Here is an 18,946-nt window from a genome sequence, read left to right as displayed (position 1 = left end):
CTGGTCGGAGGTACTAGCTAAATGTTCTGCAGACAACATTGACATTGCAGGGTAAATTTTCCTCTCTCGTGTTGTTCTTGCCTCAAGGGCATATCAAAACATTGAACAAGCAGAACCCATAATTTTGTCACTTGTAAATTGAGACCTATGCCCTTCCATTGGCCTTATTACGTGATCCTGGTGAGTGAGGCTCCACATCAGGAGCACAGAGGTGAGAAATTACCCTTAATTTTGATATCATTCAGCAATGACATTATGTCCCGTGCAATTTTTCAACAAGTGGTCTTCACCTCTCGCTGAATCACAGGGATCAGCAAAAAACAAAATCGCTGGTCCGAAGCCCGTGTGTGTTCAGCAGGGGAGGGGGAGAGTGACATCATTAACCTCGGCAACCCTCCCGCCACTCAGAAGGAAGATGCGAAACCGGCCAACACAGAAAGAACAATTGTGTGAAACGAGGGGAGGAAAAATAGTGTTTATCTAAAAACAGCGTGACAACATTCAGAGAGAAAAGTCACCAGGCCTGACAGCTGCTCAGTGATTCAGGAGATTAAGTGCATAGACACAGATATCAGATTAAAACACTCTCAGTTTTGGCTGGATGACTCCGGCGTGTCAAATAGTCAAGAATGTGTCCTAAGTAAACCGATGAGTAAGCCGGCAGAGGCTCTAAGCATTTGTAGATACCGCAGGAATGATAGTTCAAACTTAAAAGTTTTTGAAAAATTACAGTGGGTACATTACATTTTATCTCCTTATTTGCTATATGGTGACGTGATAAAACGCTGTGAATATGCAGAAATTTCATGATGCAATTTTTTACGTACATTGTACATCTAATTACTGTGCTTTGAATGTACAACAGAGCTAAAATACCAGACATTTGTTTAAATGTGTCAAAACAGAGTAACATCCTACAATTGGATATAAAACTGATAAAGTCAACATGTCAATAGATTTGATACAACGTGACCTCTTTCATTTTCTAAAAATCATATCATAGATTATTTTAATAATAGCCAAATCACAAAAGTTATAAAACTGGTCAATAGTTTCTTATGAAATACTTTGTGTCATTTTAGCCATGTATTTTCTTCCCTTCTGCACATTTCTCTCTGTCTATTCCTTTCATACGCTTCTATACATGTTTTGTTTTACACTGCAAAAAGTCAGGAAGCGTTACTTAACTCCAATTACTCCTTTGGGATGTGTAATTATCCAGAGAAAGTTATGGAACATAATAACAAAACTTAACTAAGCCAAATTACAGATTTGCATTAATTGCTCACATTGCCTTGTGTGGAACATAGGTTTGTGTATTTTGATACCTATCACATTAAATCAAGAAAGCACTGTCACGAAAAGCTAAAAAGAACATAAAAAAGAGACAGTGCAAATGATTCATGAAGTTATAACTAAGCAATCTTATCATTAGGTCCCATCCCAGGGAGTAAAGAAGCCCTTCGAGCTTCTCGAGTCAAGAGAATGGGGTTGAGAATTCAAGATTCATGATTGTCATTGTTATTTCCCGTACACAAGTGTAAAGGAGAACAAAATTATTGTCACTGATAAAATAGTGCTGGCGGGGGTTTGATGGGCTGGGTTAATAGGTGAAAGTGTTGATCAGCCTTACTGCTTGGGGAGAGTATTGGGTTTTGAGTCCAGTGCTCCTGGCGTGGATGCTACGTAGCCTCTCCCCTGATGGGAGTGGGACAAACAGTCTATGAGCAGGGTGGGTGGGATCCTTTATGATGTTGTTGGCCTGTCTCTGGCACCTTTCTGTACATATGTCCTTGATGGTAGGTAGGCTGGTTCTGGTGATGCTTTGGGCAGTTTTGACTTGTTGTTGAGCCTTTTTCTCCACCGCAGTGCAGTTTCCGTACCGTGCAGCGATGCAGCATGTTAGGATGCTCTCTACTGCGCACCCTGAGGACGTGAGGATTGATGTGCATAGTCCAGCTCTCTTCGGCCTCCTCAAACAGTGGAGGTATTGGTGAGCTTTCTTGATCGTGTAGGGTGTGTTCTGGAACCATAAGAGGTTGTGTTTGACGTGTACTCCTACGAGTTTGAAACTACTCAGTTTTCACTGCTGTGTTGCTGATGTAAAGAGGGGTGTGGGTGGGGAAGGGGATAATAAATCCACCATGGCTGATTGGCAGAGCAGACTCGATGGGTCAAATGGCCCAATTCTGCTCCTATGTCTTATAATCTTATGGTCTTCTCCAAAAACTTTGAACTTTTACTGCTGCAGCTGGGACAAACAGAATGTCTGTAAATGAAAGTCATCGGGATCCCTGCCAGAGTTAATAATGTCAAAGATGTTACATCTGCATATACACCAGTTGTATCTAAGTAAGTTTTCGTGAGTTAGATTATTTTGCTTTGATCAGACTGTCATGTTATGCCAAGAGCAACAAGGTAGTGCACAGTTAAAGCTGTTGCCTCATTGCACGAGAGTCCCAAGTTCACTTTTGACCTCCAGTATTATCTGTGCAGAGTACGTGTTCTCCAGATAACTGCTTGAGTTTCCCACAGGTGCTCTGGCTTTTTCCCTCATCCCGAAAATGTGTGGATTGGTGGATTAATTAGCTCTGGTGTGTATATGAGAGTTGGGATCAAGGGGAAGTTGATCAACGGGGAATACAGGTAGAATAACACGGTGTAGACAGTATGATTAATGTAAAATTTGATCTTTGACGATCAGTATGGACTCAATGGGCCACAGGGTTTATTTTCATGGTATAACTGACTATGATGCTGTCAGTTACTGATATTGGTATTGACATACCGATTGGTAGATTAGTTGGCTACAGTAAGTTATCCCTAAATGTCATAGGATAGCAGGAGAATTAGTCTGGAGCTGATGGGTATGTGAAAGAGTACGAGGGGTGATTGATAACTTTGTGGCCTAGGGTAGAAGGAGTCAATTTTAGAAAACCTAACACATTTATTGTTCAACATAGTCCCCTCCTACAATTACAGACTTAGTCCAGCAGTCATGCAGCATACAGATCTTAGACCTCCAGAAAGTGTCCAGAGTGGGGTGATTGATAAGTTTGTGGCCTAAGGTAGAAGGAGATGAGTTACACAGCTCTCATTACATGCACATGCAGTTCGACTCATCGGGGTGATTGATATGTTCGTGGCCTAAGGTAGAAGGAGATGAGTTATTAACTTCAAACTTTCTGCATAATCACTCAAAGAATTGAACTGCATGAGCATGTAATGAGAGCTGTATAACTCAAACCCAAGGAAATCTGCAGATGCTGGAAATTCAAGCAACACACACAAAATGCTGGTGGAACGCAGCAGGCCAGGCAGCATCTATAAGAAGAAGTACAGTCAACATTTTGGGCCGAGACCCTTCATCAGGACTAACTGAAAGAAGAGATAGTAAGAGATTTGAAAGTGGGAGGGGGAGATCCAAAATGATAGGAGAAGACAGGAGGGGAAGGGATGAAGCTAAGAGCTCACCTCCTTCTACCTTAGGCCACAAACTTATCCATCACCCCTGCTGTGGACACTTTCTGGAGGTCCAAGATCCATATGCTCCACGACTGCTGGACTAAGTGCGTAAATGTAGGAGGGGACTATGTTGAAAAATAAATGTGCTAGGTTTTCTAAAATTGACTCCTTCTACCTTAGGCCACGAACTTATCAATCACCCCTCGTATATGTGATAGAGAGATATAGATGACGAAGTGGGATTGATGGGGTGGTCAGAGAGCTGGTACAGATTCAATGAGCTGAACAGCCTCCTTCCACGTTACAATAATAAACACGATAACCATTCCAAACAAGGCCGAAGATGACTCTTATTCAGTTTTGTGTTTTTATTTTCACTGAACTAGCAACCAACACTTGACAAAAGTTATTAAGAAGCCATAAGTAGTGGCTCCCATGCGGGTGACAGCTGGCAACACAAAGTGCCTGACTGCCAAAATGCGATGCATAGATCGAGCATCTACTGACTATTTCAAGCACTGTTCTTGATAGGTGGAATGATGACAAAATGGGCTGCCTGCTAGAGTTAACTAGCAGGAGCATCTGATTTCAAATATACTGATAAGCGAGTGCAGTGTTGGGGATATAACACATATTTTAAAATCCTTCAATTTTTGTTGAGACCAGTTTTTTGTTTTATGTTTCAGAAAAACACCAAAGACTTCTCAATAGTATTAAAAGGAGAGCTAGCTTTTCATCCAGATCCTCAGACAACATTACTCCTTCAATGAATAAGACAATTATTATCATTAATTAATTGAAAAGCCACTTGCAGCTTCAGTGATAGCAGAACGTGCTGCTAACTACAAGACAGCAATTGGTATTTTTTATGTGGAAAAATGCCCCAAGAGGCTTCCCGGTACCGTGATAAGTGTTGATGCTGAGCCACAGAAGGGCATGTGTGCAGATTTTTTAGCAAATAGGTAGGTTTTAGGGAGCATCTTACAACAAGACAGAGGTGGGATGCTTCAGGGATGATTGTTTCCAAAACTAGAGCACAGAAGACAAACTGTCTCGTGGCAACAGTTGCTGCCATTACTAAATGAAGTATTTTGACATTTTTTGCCATGAAATAAAAGAAATGCTACTATTTTTATTATATTTTATTTTGGTAAACTTGCTTCAATAAATGCCCCTTTATTGGCAATTTGGTAGATAACAACATAGAGGTCATTAGTTAATAGGACTTTTGTGTTTAACGCGTACTTGAATGCCTTCCAGTAAAAATCCTACAAGCAGTTAACTCTGGGAGCAATGTATAACTTCCATTTAGTTCTGACCATGAATAGATGTTGATTTAAATACCTACCATGCTATAATCTGTGGCTAATTACCTTGATACCGACAATCTCACAAACAAAATGTGATTTCTTTAAACTTGGACTGGAAAAATATTATTAATATTTCATGTATATTTTGGCAAATGGGTAGGTTTTAAGAAGCAGCTTTAAGCAAGATGGAGGTGGGATATTTAGGGAGGGTGTTTCCATAAGTAGAGTACAGAAGGCAAACAGTCTCACAGCAGCAGATATGTTAACAAATATTAAGTCAAAAATCATTGGAGCTGCTCTCTTGCTGAGTGCTATTGATTACAATGAAATCAGCACTAGCAACTTCTAATTATAAATGATTTCAGCTTTTCTGCTCTGTCTTAAAGGTAAATTACTTCTGTTACAGACATTATTATGTTGCCATTCTAAATTGATTTCTATATGACATACAAATAAAACATTTCTCCATCAAATGTATGGCACAATGACTGTAGTAGATATTAAGTACAGAATTAATAGTCTTATTTAATTTTTCAAGTTATTGCTCTTCTCACCTTAAGATGCTGTATTTTACTAAGAAACTGTTCTGGAGATCTGACATGTAACACAGTGATGCTACCTTTGAAGAGTATCATAGCCAAGCACAAACTTGTCCTCACTCATATTCACATGCACATTCACACACACTCTTAAGGAGAGGTCACTGGTTGGGAATCAGAAGAGTGTGAACATAGCTAATTGTTCCCTTGTCTAGCCTAGGGGCTTTGAAATCAATGTGACATCTAGTTACAGTCACATAATTCAGCAGAGCAGTGCAAAAACATTTCCATTCTCTTTAGACTCACCACGTTAGATAATTAGAGCAGCTATGTTCCATAAATTGAAAATGTGAAAAGTAATATTTCAGTTGAATAAGTCTGTTTAATGCTTATGAAATTGTTAATCCAAATAAGGCTCAAACTTTTCATTAACAGCCAATAAAAATGAATTGTGTTTGTACAAAACGATTTTAAAATTAGGCTTGCATTACAAATCAAAAAATTATAGAATGTTCTTTAAGAGCTGGGAAAGACCTTACTTTCTTTAGGACTCAACAATTTTTAAAAAATGATTCTAATGAAACTATGCCAAATGTAATAGTTTTAAAGGATTCTTCAATTATCAGACTCTAGATGCTTACGAGAAGGAAGTTAACACCTCCACAAAAGTGTATGTCAGAATTGTAGCTCCATAAAATTAGTGGCAGCACAATTTTAAACAATTGATCAAATTTACAGAGAGAATTTTAAACATACATCAAATACACATGGAGCTCTCAATCAGAACATCCTCCAGCAAGCAAGTTACTTCTTTATCTGATCATGTGTATTTGGTAAACACTGTAGAGTGGACAGAGAACAAAAGACATTGGAGTAGATGTCCTCATCAAGCTAATATTTGTTACTTTGAAAAGAAAAAGGCACTTTGAATAGAAACGGGGTCTCCATTAACATCCTCGTAACAGTAGGAAGCACTAGAGATAGCATTGAGTATTTCGTGTCTCAGCTCCTGTTTGACCTTAGTCATGTCAATGACTTAGATTTCCATTCTTTGGGGTGGGGGGGGGGGGGGGGGGTGTGTGTGTGTGTGTGTGTGTGTGTGTGTGTGTGTGTGTGTGTGTGTGTGTGTGTGTGTGTGTGTGTGTGTGTGTGTGTGTGTGTGTGTGTGTGTGTGTGTGTGTGTGTGTGTGTGTGTGTGTGTGTGTGTGTGCCTTGAAAATTCAAAAGATTATGAATTAATTTGTAGATTAATCTTGCTGTGTCTACTATACCAAGTCCCCTTTCCTGCATTTTAAACTGCTTAAAGAATGCCAGCCTCCTTGATGTAGGAGAAAAACAAATCACAATGTAGAATCAGTCAAAATCAGGTTTATTATCACTGACATAGATTGTGAAATATGTTGCTTTGCAATAGTGGTATTGTGCAAGACATATAAAAACTTACTATAAATACATATTGCAAAAGAGGAATTACTGGGTTCAGGAAATGGATGGTAGAGGGGACAATGCTGTTCCTCTTAAGGTTTCTGGCACCTCTTTCCAGTTAAACATGATATCTTTGCTGTGAGGTAAATAAAAGTCAGAATCAGAATTAGGTTTAATATCACTGATACTTGTTGTTTTGTTGCAGCAGTATAGTGCAAGACATAAAAACTGAATAATAATAAGAAATATAAAAAATTAAATGAAATAATGCAAAAAGAGAGCAAAAGTAGTGAGATGGATTCATTGTCCATTCAGAACTCTGACGGCAGAGGGGAAGAAGCTGTTCCTAAAATGTTGAGTATATGTCTTCAGGCTGCTGTACCTCAGATATTATATCATTTATATAATTATACAAATACTTAATGGATGTTGATATATGGTAAACTTGCAATTGATTTTTTTATTTCTGATTATCTGTGGATCAATAAGATAACAACAGCATTGTAGACAACCTTGTGTAATTTTTCCAAATATATTTGGAAGCCTGTTGCCACAATTGATATTTCTGTAGTGACTTGACTGTGAAAACTACATTAGCAATACAATGAGGATGACAGATGATTCTTTGAGTGTCTGCAGAATCCAATTTAAAAAAAAGAAAGGACCTTTGGAAAACTTGTACTTTTCACCTCCTGAGACCTGAGTTCAAATTCAACCCAGCAAACAAGACACGCATCTTTCCTTTTGGGTGAATCCTAAGGGTACCAAATGAAATTAGCTTTAAAACTCTCATTACCCTCCCTATGAATACTGTTTTAAAAGACAAACAACAAGCTATCGGTAATTAGATCATCTCGCTTTCCTGAAGTCAGGACAGATGGTGGCAAGGATGAACATACTTTACCATGCCCATAGATTTTCCCTGATACTTCAGAAAAAACTCATCAGTGAACACTGTGAAGAAAGTTTTGTTTTGTTCTGTTTCGTCCTGATAAGTGTAAAGAAACATTTTAAAGTCTGTGCATTGTTAGTCACATCATAATTAACAAAGTCGGCCAATGATGAACACATTTTCTTTGTTTAAACAAGCCTTAATATCAAGGTAGCACTTATTATATTTTAATCAAATAATTATTGAAACTAAAGTAACATTGCCACAATTATATATCAATTATTTTCTCATGTTTATTGAGGTTCTATTTTGAAAAAGCATTTGCTTTTATCTAGCTACCTCATGACTTGCCAACAGGAAAATGACAAGAACGCAGTTTGAGAAGGCTGCAGAGCATAAATGTCACCCCTGCACACACCAGGTTTCCCGTCAGGATCTCATTTATTGCTGGAAGGCTCCATGTATTTGTGCAGCTGACTACGAATCAGCCAGTTGGCTTCCTGCTGCTTTCAAAGGGATGGAATGAGGCACTATGGACACCCAGGTTTCCCACAGGGGCAGGATTGCAACAGAAGGCATCACTTTCCCTTCTCTCCTGAAGATAAGCAGCATAACACATAGTTGAGGTGACTAGGGATAATAACAACAAGCTGCTATTTTAGAGGGAAAATGTGTTGCATACTTAGCTAAAAACAGAAATCCAATCTGCTGTGCCAAATTCCTCTTTACACACGTACATATACTCATCCAACCAAATCACTAATGTAACACAACTACATACAACAGTGAAAATACACAGTATATGCTTCTAGGCATCACCAATTAAAGAATCACACTTTAAAATTAAAACAAGAAGTAAAATACAGTCGTCAATGTTTAGATGCGAAACCCAATTGAAGCCCACTCTAAGCAGCAGAAGCAACCTCACAAGTGACACACTGGTCCATCGTGCGATGTTCCATCTGCCCATTGTGTGGGAGAGTTTATAGTTCCCATACGCGATGCTGAGGAATTTCAGAGGTTCAGGCAGCATCGATTCAGAGAAATGGATGGTTGGCATTCTACATTGAGATCTTTCTGATGAAGGATCTGATCCGAAATGTCAATTGTCCATTGTCCTCCATAAAATGCTGCCTGACCTGCTGAGCTCCTCCAGCACCCTGAGTATCGCTCCAGAATCCACTGTCTGCAGTCTCTGGTGTGTCTGTTTAGTGGACCCCACGGTGGTCTCTTCAGTCAGCTCAAAATCTACGGAACCAATATGCAGGCAAGTCTTCCGTGATCTTGAAAGTCCGCCAAAGAAGAAGAAGGAAGTGGCACAGTGGCCTAGCGAGTGGAGCTGCTGCATCACAGCCCGAATAGATCAGTCCTGGCCCTGGGCACTCTGTGTTTGTGGAGTTCACATTTTCCGTGGTAGGGTGAGTGTCTCCAGTTTCCACCCACCTCCCAGAAACGTGCTGATGACTACTTTGACTTTCTTCAAGTTTGGAAGGTGGCAGGATAAGTTAAGAGAGAGTTTATGGGCATGTGATGGAAAATCGGTTGCAGGGAGATAACAAGTGGAACTGGAGCTGTACTTTGAGTGTCAGCGTAGTCCTGAGGAGCTGAACCTTTCCTGTCTGTGTCATAGGGAAAACCATGAAAACAATTAAAAGAAGGGAAGAAGGAATACCTTTTGAAAAAAGTCATATAGGCATAGAGGAATACAGATCTAATATGGGCAAGTAAGATGGAGCAGCAGGGATGAATTGGGCTGAAGCGTCTGCTTCTGTGCACTACAACTCTCTGGCTCTGACTGTTTGATTCTATGACAGAGTTCCATTCTCCCAGATGTCACCAAAGCTGAAAAGACCGGAGGGATATACAATTTATTTGGTGCTAAATTTGGACTTCATGTGATAATAGATTATCAAAATAAAAAGGCCTGCTGCATTAATTTCCTGAGAGAGAACAGGGCAGTGTCAAATAATGTGAAAGGGCTTTGGTTTCAACATAATGAGCCTGCCACACACAAAAAAAGAAAGAATGTGCAGGATCATGCAAACGAAGAATGGAAAAAGAAAACTGAGAAGCAATTTAGTGGAGCTAACCAGCAATCTTTGATTATCTTGTTTATGCATCACATTTCGTGAGCTGTCAGTTCCATTTTCCTTGTGTTAGCAATTCATTTCCCTAGATTAATTAATTGACATGAATACCCTTGGCACTCCAATATTAAAGAAAGAGCTACATAAATGACCATAATTTAATTAGTGGTAATCTCATTTAAGTAGCCATTTATCAATCATGAGACATGTCTTTTTTATATTACTGTGTTTATATGCATTCATTCACAGATTAGCTCCCACAATTTCATATAAAATCATTTCTCAGATATGATTCAGTAGTGTTGCTTTCGCTGTGGTAAGACATTTGTTCTGAAACGTGAAGGGCCTTGGAGAAGATTACATTAAGCCACCAGATCTACTACTTAATGTGAAGCGGCGTGAATACAGCAGCTTGTATGGCACCTTCCAGCCCCAAGCACTGCTGACACAGTTTTCTGGTTCAACTTCTCTACCACTTTTAGACAAAAAGAGCTTCATAGCAGAGTTCTGAATTATTCATAAATCAGGGATGAGCTGAACATTTTACGGAGGAACTGTGAATCATTATTCAAGGTTTCTAAAAGGGCCCCGGTAATTAGGGAGCGCTACACCACAAATATTTTCACACAAATCGGAAGAGACATTGCCACAAATACCACTTTACCATTAATGACTTCCTATTGAAAAGAGGCAGAGTGATCTAAGGACCGCAGTCTCTAATTGCTGCTTTTACCCAGCTTTGATTAGCACATTAAAAGACTGGTTCCATGTCCAAGTTTGTAAAAGAAGGTACAGCTATGGAGCAGGGCAAAATCTCCCAAAGAAACACATACAAGTTGCATCACTCAAAGATACAATGATGGCAGGAATTTCAAAGGTACAGCAGAAAGAGAAAGGGAAAAGCAAATTAAAAAAAAGAAAAATAGGAAGACAGAAGTAGAAAATTTAAACAAGAGGAAAACTTTAAAGGGAAGAATTCTGTGTGAGAGAGAGCGTGTGAGTGTGAATGTATGTGTGTGAGAGAGAGTGTAAGTGTGTGTGCATATGTATGTTTATGTGTATACAAATGAAGAATATAGAAAAATTTGTTTATTTACTGATCCAATAACGTGATTATAAGGGAGAATTCTCTGCATAAGTAATGAAGCAAGTCACTTGCCCTATTGATTGTCATTGAAATCAGTCCACACTTTCCAATAAAATTATTAATTTATATGCCTGCTGCATACAATCATAACCAGAATTCCACACAAAGACCAATAATTTGAACTGAGCACGTATATTTTAGAGGTAATGGAAAAAAAGGATGTACAAGTTCTATTGAAAATCACACATTAAGAGAATTAGGGATGATTTGAATTATCTTCAGTTAATTGCTTCCAATTCAAGTTTTATGTATCCTATCTTGTAAATTAACAACTATTCCTTTAAGGATCAGTTTGAGGACCTAACGGTGAACAGGTTCAATGACCATTGAAGGGGTTTGGTAATCTTAAGAAATTCTAATTAAAAACGCCTCCTACAACATAAAGAGATATTACAACCTACCACACAGAAGGGCAATAGGTCATCACATGTGTGAAATTGGCTTTTATTTGATGAATGGTGAAGACCCCATAATTCACTCAAAGATAAATTCTGTTGTTTAGATCATTTATCAAAGTAAATCAATACTGCACTCTTAGAAGAGTTGCCATCCAAATCATTATACAACCATTGCTTTCTTGAAAGTTAAATTAAAAATATAACTAAATGATTATATTTTTTCAATTCCAGTTACACTATCAATGAGAATTAGGAGAAAATATTTCACTGTAAATCAACACAAGTTGCTCAGTTCATATCTTTTAATAGATAGGAGTTAGCCCCCTACTTATGTAATACCTTTAGTACTGACACAGCGCTATGTTCTAATTCAAATGAAAATGTGTTGGTTCACTGCAATATGTGTTCAATTATGATGCAGCTGTTCAATTTTCAGAGGAAGAAATAACAATATTATTTTCTGTTATTTTTATGCACATTATAGATTTCAACTTCTTAAGATGGTTTCAAAACTGAATAATATTGGACTTATTGAGGCATTCAGCACAAAAACAGGATCTTCAGCCCATCGAGACTGCACTGACCATCAAGCACCCATTTACACTAATACATGTCATTTTTCCCACATCCCTATCGTCCATCTAAATTCTACTACTCACCTATGCACCTAGGGCAATTTACAGTGGCCATTCAACTTACCAATCTAATGCATCTTTGAGATACAAAAGGAAACTAGAGCAGATGCAGGAAGCCATGAGGTCCCAAGAGGACATACAAACTCCTCACAAACAGCTCTGGAGGTCAGGGTCAAATGCAAGTCAGTCGAGCTTTCAGGCAGCAGGTCTATCCTCTATATAACTAATTCCACCTTGGTATGATACTTTGGTATGATAAAATGATCAAATAGTTGATAGATCCTAGGTCTTTTTATATTAGAAACCCAATTACAGTATTACAGTATATGGATTGGAAAAATCCTAGACTTGACCTGAGAGGTATTAACTAGTTTTATCTGGGATGCGGATAAATGTTCTGCACCTGGCCTCAATCCAGATAGGCACAAAATAATTCTCCTCATACATGGACCCCAAAGTACTTTGCAGTAATTTACATACTTTAGTTACTTTTGAAGAAGCTCTTCAGACATATTATATCAAGTAGGAAACATTGAGATAATGACCAGAGAACATTGAATAATGTTGTTTGAAAGACTAATGGCCAGATCATCATCCAATGCTGTCCAAGGAAAAGAAAATAAAACCATAAAATAGTACAGGGAAAGAAAGATGTCCACAGATTCTGAACTAGCTCTTTCAGAGAAGTCCAGTCCAGTTAGCCCTATTCCCTTCTTTTTCTACATATCCCTGTTAATTTGATTCTCCTTCAAATATTAATGCAATTCCCTCTAAAGACTCCTAATACTCTGTATCCAATACCCTGTGAGGCAATGAAGTCCAAATCCTAATAATTCATTCCATAAAGACGTTCGTTAATTTGCCGATCTTCCACCCTTTGGCTGTCATACCGTCAGCCACTAGAAGTTTTCCTTGTTTGCTCTTGTGAAACCACTTTCAATCTTTTTGTTCACTTTATCTGATTCACAAATGAAGATTCTCCGATGTATCCAGTGAGCCCTCAGCACCAGAATCATTCAGCAAATCCCTTTGTTCTTGATCAAAAACCTTCATTTCTAAATGCTGATGCCCATTTGGTGTGTTATTTCAGTTTACTTTCTGGATGTATCTCCATTTACAAAGCCAACAATATAACGTACTTTATTAACTTGTTTTAATAACATGCTTCTACCTTCAAAGATTATTTCAGAAACTTCTCCCAATTTTTTCTATCAATTTAAAATTATACTATTTAGTTCACTTGCTCACTATTTCTACTTTATAATCTTCTTTCTCAGTTTCATCTGGCATTCTATCAGCCTGCCTGTGTCTACTACAACCATCCTAACTACTTAATAGGTTTAATTTTTATGTCATCTGAAAATTCTGCACTATTTGCTCGTGAACAGTGTATCTGAAAAGCAACAATTGTCCTGGTACTAAATCCTGTAAAACTCCACTTTGTCCCAGTACAAAAACCTGGAGAACTCCACTTTGTCCTGATACCAAAACCTAGATAACTGCACCTTGGACCATCTGTCCTAAAGCATGGGAATATAGTGATTTTGTACCTCTTACCTAATTTTGCATTTAGCTTTCTGACCCTTGTATTCACTTTGCTCAATAGGTTAACGTGGAGTGCTTTAAAAGAATACTTTTTATAAGATAACACAGCTGGGGGAAGTAAAGTATCCATTGAAGTGGCATCTTGCATCCTAAGAAGACTTACAACTAATAAAATGCTTTTTGAAATTTAGCTCCTATGTAAAGAAAGAAAATAAACTTTTTTTTACATCAAGGTCCCACAAACAGTAATGTAGAATGATTAATCTGTTTTAAAGATGTTAAGTGAATGATAAACAAAGGAAAGGACTCCAGGTAAAGGTCTTCCGCTATTTTGCAAAGCAAAGTCCTAGAATCATTTACACTCACCCAAAGAGGGAAAGGGGTAGAGGGGGCTGCTTTTCATTAAAAGCAGCAGCTCTGACAGTGCTGCATTCGCTGTTCACCTAAAGAAACCCCCAGGTAAATAGATTAGAATCATAGAGAACTACAGCATAGAAACAGGCCCTTCAGTCCATCTGGTCATGCTGAATTCTTATTCTGCCTATCAACTGCAGCAGACCGCGGATCGTAGCCCTCCACACCTTCCCATTCTTTTCTTAGTTTGTAGACTAAAAGGGTGAGAGAAAATGCAATAAGATGGGTTTTAATAAAAAGTAAAACATATTGACTGAGAAGTGATGTCAGTTTGATTATTACTGTAGGGTGCATTTGAGTAAAAAATGCACATACTTTTGAATATATTTTATAGGAGCAGAATTTATTACTTACATATAACTTTAATTGCAATTAGTATATACTTTATCTTGATACTGTGAATATAAAATTTTTCCACTTGACCTGTATTGTTAAAAGTGATATTCCTACCATTCCTGAGTTTTGCTTTCTAACTGCAAAATTATCACTCTTCCATTTATTTTTGGTAATAAGCCAGTGTACAGCGTGTCATTCCTTCTGGTGTTCTTCATGAAATTTACTAGTAACCTACTAGCCTTGGAAGAATCCTGGATCCCATAGTTGGCCTGTCTTTAAAAAGAACACTGTTGAATTTTACAATCATAATCTAGCTCCCTCTTCAGGAAAAAAAACACAAAAAAGCAAATACACTTTTGTCCACTGTTGGACTGAACAGCTCCAATAGGGTAAGTTCCCTCTGAGGACTAGAAGGGATTCTCATAGCGGATTCAATGCCAAAGAACTCCCTGTGTGTTGTGTTCAGTACACTCATCTGTATTTTCAATCATCCAATTGAAATTCCTTTGCATGATACTGACATTTACTGTACAGAGGGATTTTGTGTAGGAACATCAGTCCTGATGAAGGGTCTCAGCCTGAAACATCCACTATTTACTCTTTTCCATAGATGCTGCCTGGCCAGCTGAGTTTCTCCAGCATTTTGTGTGTTTTGATTATGTGCAGGAGTAATCAAAACACACTCATTCTCATTCCATCATTCCCTGAGATTACAGCTGATATGATTGTGACTTCAACTCTGTGTTCCCATCTACCCCAGTAACCCTTCATCCCCTTGCTTATCAAGTATCTACCCAGTTCTGCCTTTAGAAATGTTCAGCGATTCTGTTCCCATTGCCCGTTGTGGAAAAAAATGTTTGAACACTGATGACTTTCTGAGGGCAGAAAATATAACTATATATTTATATTACAAATATAAATTCAGAGAACGCTATTTCTAGACTTTGCCATAAGAGGAAACATCTTCTCCACCGCTACCCAGTCAAAGCCCCTCTCCAAAGTTCAAAACAAATTACTTCCAAATTGGGGCAGCCTTTGTGGTTATCCTCACTAAAAGGACAAATTGTACAATTATTATCATGGCCTTGTCTGGTACTGGCTGGAATTTTACATGCAACGGAATTTTGATTGGATTGGGCATACTCCAATGCATCTCTCAAAAACGTTCCTCAATCCCCACCAATGCCTTTCTCTTCATCACACGAGACTGCACTCCCGCTTGATAATCGTCCAAACCCACACAGCACACTGACAGTGGAAGAATAATTCTTTCAGAGTAAAATTAGCTCATAAGACTGCGTCAGAAACCAGTGGCATACACCATCATGTTCGTTGAAATGAACAACTTCGTACCCAGGTGAAAAGACATACCCGTGACTTTCCCTCGTTGTTTTAGTGTCCATCCAAAATTGCATAGGCTTTCGCATTGTTTAAAATGAAGTGGGCGGGGGGGATGGAAGGTGGGGTATGGGGCGGGGAATCGTGAAATGGAAGGGCGAAGAGCGAGTGGAAGGGGGCGGAGAAACAGGCGCTCGGTCTAGTCGTGTGGGCAAACATGAATCAGCTGAGCCTTCAGCCGGCTGAACACGCTCGCTTGGTTAGAGAGTTAGCGCTTGATGGGTTGGGGGATGGCAGCGAACTGAAGACCGCGTTTGTGGTGACTCTTCAATAGCCACATCCTCAGGGTGTTTAATCTGAAAACTCCCCACCTAAGGTTGTCTGAAACCAGGGCAACTTTGTGAGTTGCTGCACCCTGGCTCAACTTGGTCCATGTCAGTGCGGGTGAGTCTTGAGCTTAATCGTTCCTGGTCGGAACGCGTTAGGACTCCAGGCTATCCACCCCCTCCCTCCCCACCACCACTGCACTCTGTCAAGACAGAACGAGGGGAGTCCCAACAAATCCTCTGCCTCCTCATTTGATTTTATCTGTAATTTATCGCCACTTCTAACCTCACTCGGTACCTGGGACATGAATGCTGGTATTTGACACCAGTTCCTGAAGCATCATCTCCATTTCTACTCCCACAGGCACTGCCTGGTCTGCTGAGTACTCCCAACATTTTCGGACTTGATGGAAGCCGAGTCCAAAAGTTTAAGAAATAAGGGGGCATTTAAAAGGGGAGAGACAAATAGAAACGGGAGCTGTGGCCACGATGGTCCGTTTCTACGTTGCATTATTCCCAAATCGTTGACTATCTCTCTGGTCACGCTGTGAAGTTATTCCTTTGAAAGGCAAATCAATGAGTTAATACCACAGAGAAGAGCCAGCACATTGCCCGCGACCACTCTTCCTTTCGGCCCCCGAGCAAAACGGAAAAGCCTGTGCTCTTCTGCCTACTGTACCTCGTAATGTGCTGCATTCCGCTGAATATCATTTGGGGACTGTGATGCAGAGCATGCTCGCTTTATCACAACCGAGTGAATAATGTTTAGTCCCACAGGACGCACACTGCTGTAGATTTTCGGCGCCCATTTCATTAGTCCTAGATTTCCGTGTGCATAGATGTTATATGACGTGTGTGTTGGGACGCGGGAGGATTTACAACGGTGATTTTACTGGTGGGGTGGGTTTACAATTGTGATCTCCCCCCCCCCCCCATCAACTCGCCCAATATCAGCAGTGTGAATGGAAGTATTCCTAGGAATTTCCCTACAACGAAGCAGAGTGTTTTCATTGATCATGTTGTGTTAGGTTTTTACAGGTTGTTAACTCCTTGCCAGGGTCCAAGTCGGGCACCGTTTTCGCTCTGTCGACTTTCTGCTGCCTTCGGTGTCAAAGTTTTGTTAAGAACCGGGGCTTACAATCGCAGTGGTACAAATGACTTATTTTCGACAGTAGGGCATTATCTGAAATGATGGTTAATAATGTCTCCTCCGTTATTAAGGAGTCACTGACCTGAAGTATCTCCCCTATGTGCGGATGTTGCCAGACCTGCTTGGACGCTGCCCGGCATCATTGTTGCAATTTTCCATCCCCTTTGTAGGTTTACGGGAGACGCAAGTCACAGAACGACGAAATAAAAACACTCGAGACCCTGGCGGCTTCAGGTCACTTAGAGATCTCAACACCCCCCACCCTCCGCATTGTGTTACCTTGTTCTCACTAAACCGCAGTTACAAGGTGACAGATGCGACATCCGTCACTGAAACGGGCAACTTCAGCAACTGCCTACTGTCCTTGCTGTGGCAGAACTCACCTCCACGGCGAGACTGGACAACATGCGTCGGAACCGGAATCATTCCGAATCGAATCGAATCGGACCTGGGACGCGAAATAAAATCGCGGCGTAGCATTATAAAATAAAATGCCAATTCCAGAGATGTGCGGTTTTAATAAGTGATAATGCTTCCTTTTTGAAGAAAATTCAGTAACGAGATTTGATGGAATTCCTAGCAGTTACGTTCATAATACATTTGCCAGCTTATTCACAAGTGTTCAAAATCTCTGAATTTGACTCCAAAATGTATAAAAAGACAGCTAACTCAAACATTCACGTGGTTTGACACGAGCACTTTCAACCCCTCTTTTTTTTATAAATGCTATTATACTCAATATTAGCGCCTTACAACGTAGAACGAAGCACTAACTTTCACCTCTTTCAAATGCCGAACTCCATAGCACAAAAAGTAAAGATTGCGTTTTATGAACGAACGGTGTGAGATTCTCATAGATTAGGTTCAGTTATAATTCTTGTGAAAAGCGGGTGAAATGAAACTCACTCATTTCAAGCCAAATATTAGTATATCTTTTGGATATCTCCGATCTTACCTGAACCTGTCTTCAGCACCTAATGAACTCTGCTCGTTCTCAGCGAAAGCTCATCAAAACTTCGTGCTGTGTTCAAGCCAAAATAATGGTCGTGTGTGTGTGTGTAGCTGTCGCTAAGAGTTAGAGGGGAGGGGGTTGTCTGATCTACCTGAAAGTTCTTGAACAAAGCTGAGAGACGAGTGATGTGCAGGCTCAGACAACGCGAAGTACATCTCGCTTTGGAAACACTGTCGGTGGCGAACGATTCCTCGTGCTTGCGACCTGCCCAGCTCCATCCGGCTGTAATCCACAGGGCCAGTGCCACACGGGTGGCCAGTGCGCTGCATCGAGCCATCTAATGCCAGGGCAACACTCCGGGTGGATGTTTCAGCAGCTGGTGGACGAGCCCGTCCTGAACGCGAGCAGTTCTCAGTCTCCAGGTTCACAGCCCTTTCTCAGGCTGAAGTCAAAACTCCTGTCACCGCCTCCCGGAGGCGGCACGAAGCTCCCATTAGCCCAGGGCAGTCTGACTGACAGGTAGGAGGCGGGCGCAAAGCAGTCCCCTCTCTATACATACACACAGCCTCCCACCAAGGAATGCGCTGCAGAATGTGTTTAAAAGTGGAGAAGCGAAAAATCCGCCAGTTTTAAGTATGCCACTTATTAGTAATCAACCGAGGTGGTTGTAAAGATTTAACTCATATCCCTGGAGCACTAGCAAGCTTCAAGACAGGCTATGGTTACAAATGGAACTGGAACTTCAATTACAATTTGAATTAAAGTAATTAAATTATAGAAAATAATTCAGTTCAGGCAGCAAGAATCGGGATAAACTATCCAATGGATCAGACAACGTTTCCACAAGAAGCTCCAGCAACAACAAATTTCATTTACATGGTGCCTTTAATGTGACAAGCTATCCCAGGGGGCATTGCAAAAATAATATCAAACGACAAATGATCCCTCGTTACAACAGCAAACCTTAAGAACAGAAGCAGGAGTTAG

General features: G+C 39.9%; 1 protein-coding gene across 2 annotated transcripts in view; it reads right to left on the bottom strand.

Annotated features, from left to right (window-relative positions):
• LOC140726955 (anosmin-1) overlaps positions 1-18,413 on the bottom strand; it is a 189,748-nt gene extending 171,335 nt beyond the window's left edge. Inside the window, exon 1 of one of the 2 annotated variants that reach the window (XM_073044000.1) lies at positions 18,111-18,413. In XM_073044000.1, the coding sequence (XP_072900101.1) occupies positions 18,111-18,296 (186 nt within the window). In that variant the 5' untranslated portion in view covers positions 18,297-18,413. The remainder of the gene's footprint in view (positions 1-18,110) is intronic. The other variant, XM_073044001.1, reaches the window with a different exon arrangement.
• Positions 18,414-18,946: the final 533 nt, after the last annotated feature.

This window comes from Hemitrygon akajei, chromosome 4, assembly GCF_048418815.1.
Source record: "Hemitrygon akajei chromosome 4, sHemAka1.3, whole genome shotgun sequence".
NCBI lineage: Eukaryota > Metazoa > Chordata > Chondrichthyes > Myliobatiformes > Dasyatidae > Hemitrygon > Hemitrygon akajei.
The sequence above is the reverse complement of the archived record's forward strand: the minus strand, read 5'-3'. Positions and strand labels throughout refer to the sequence as shown.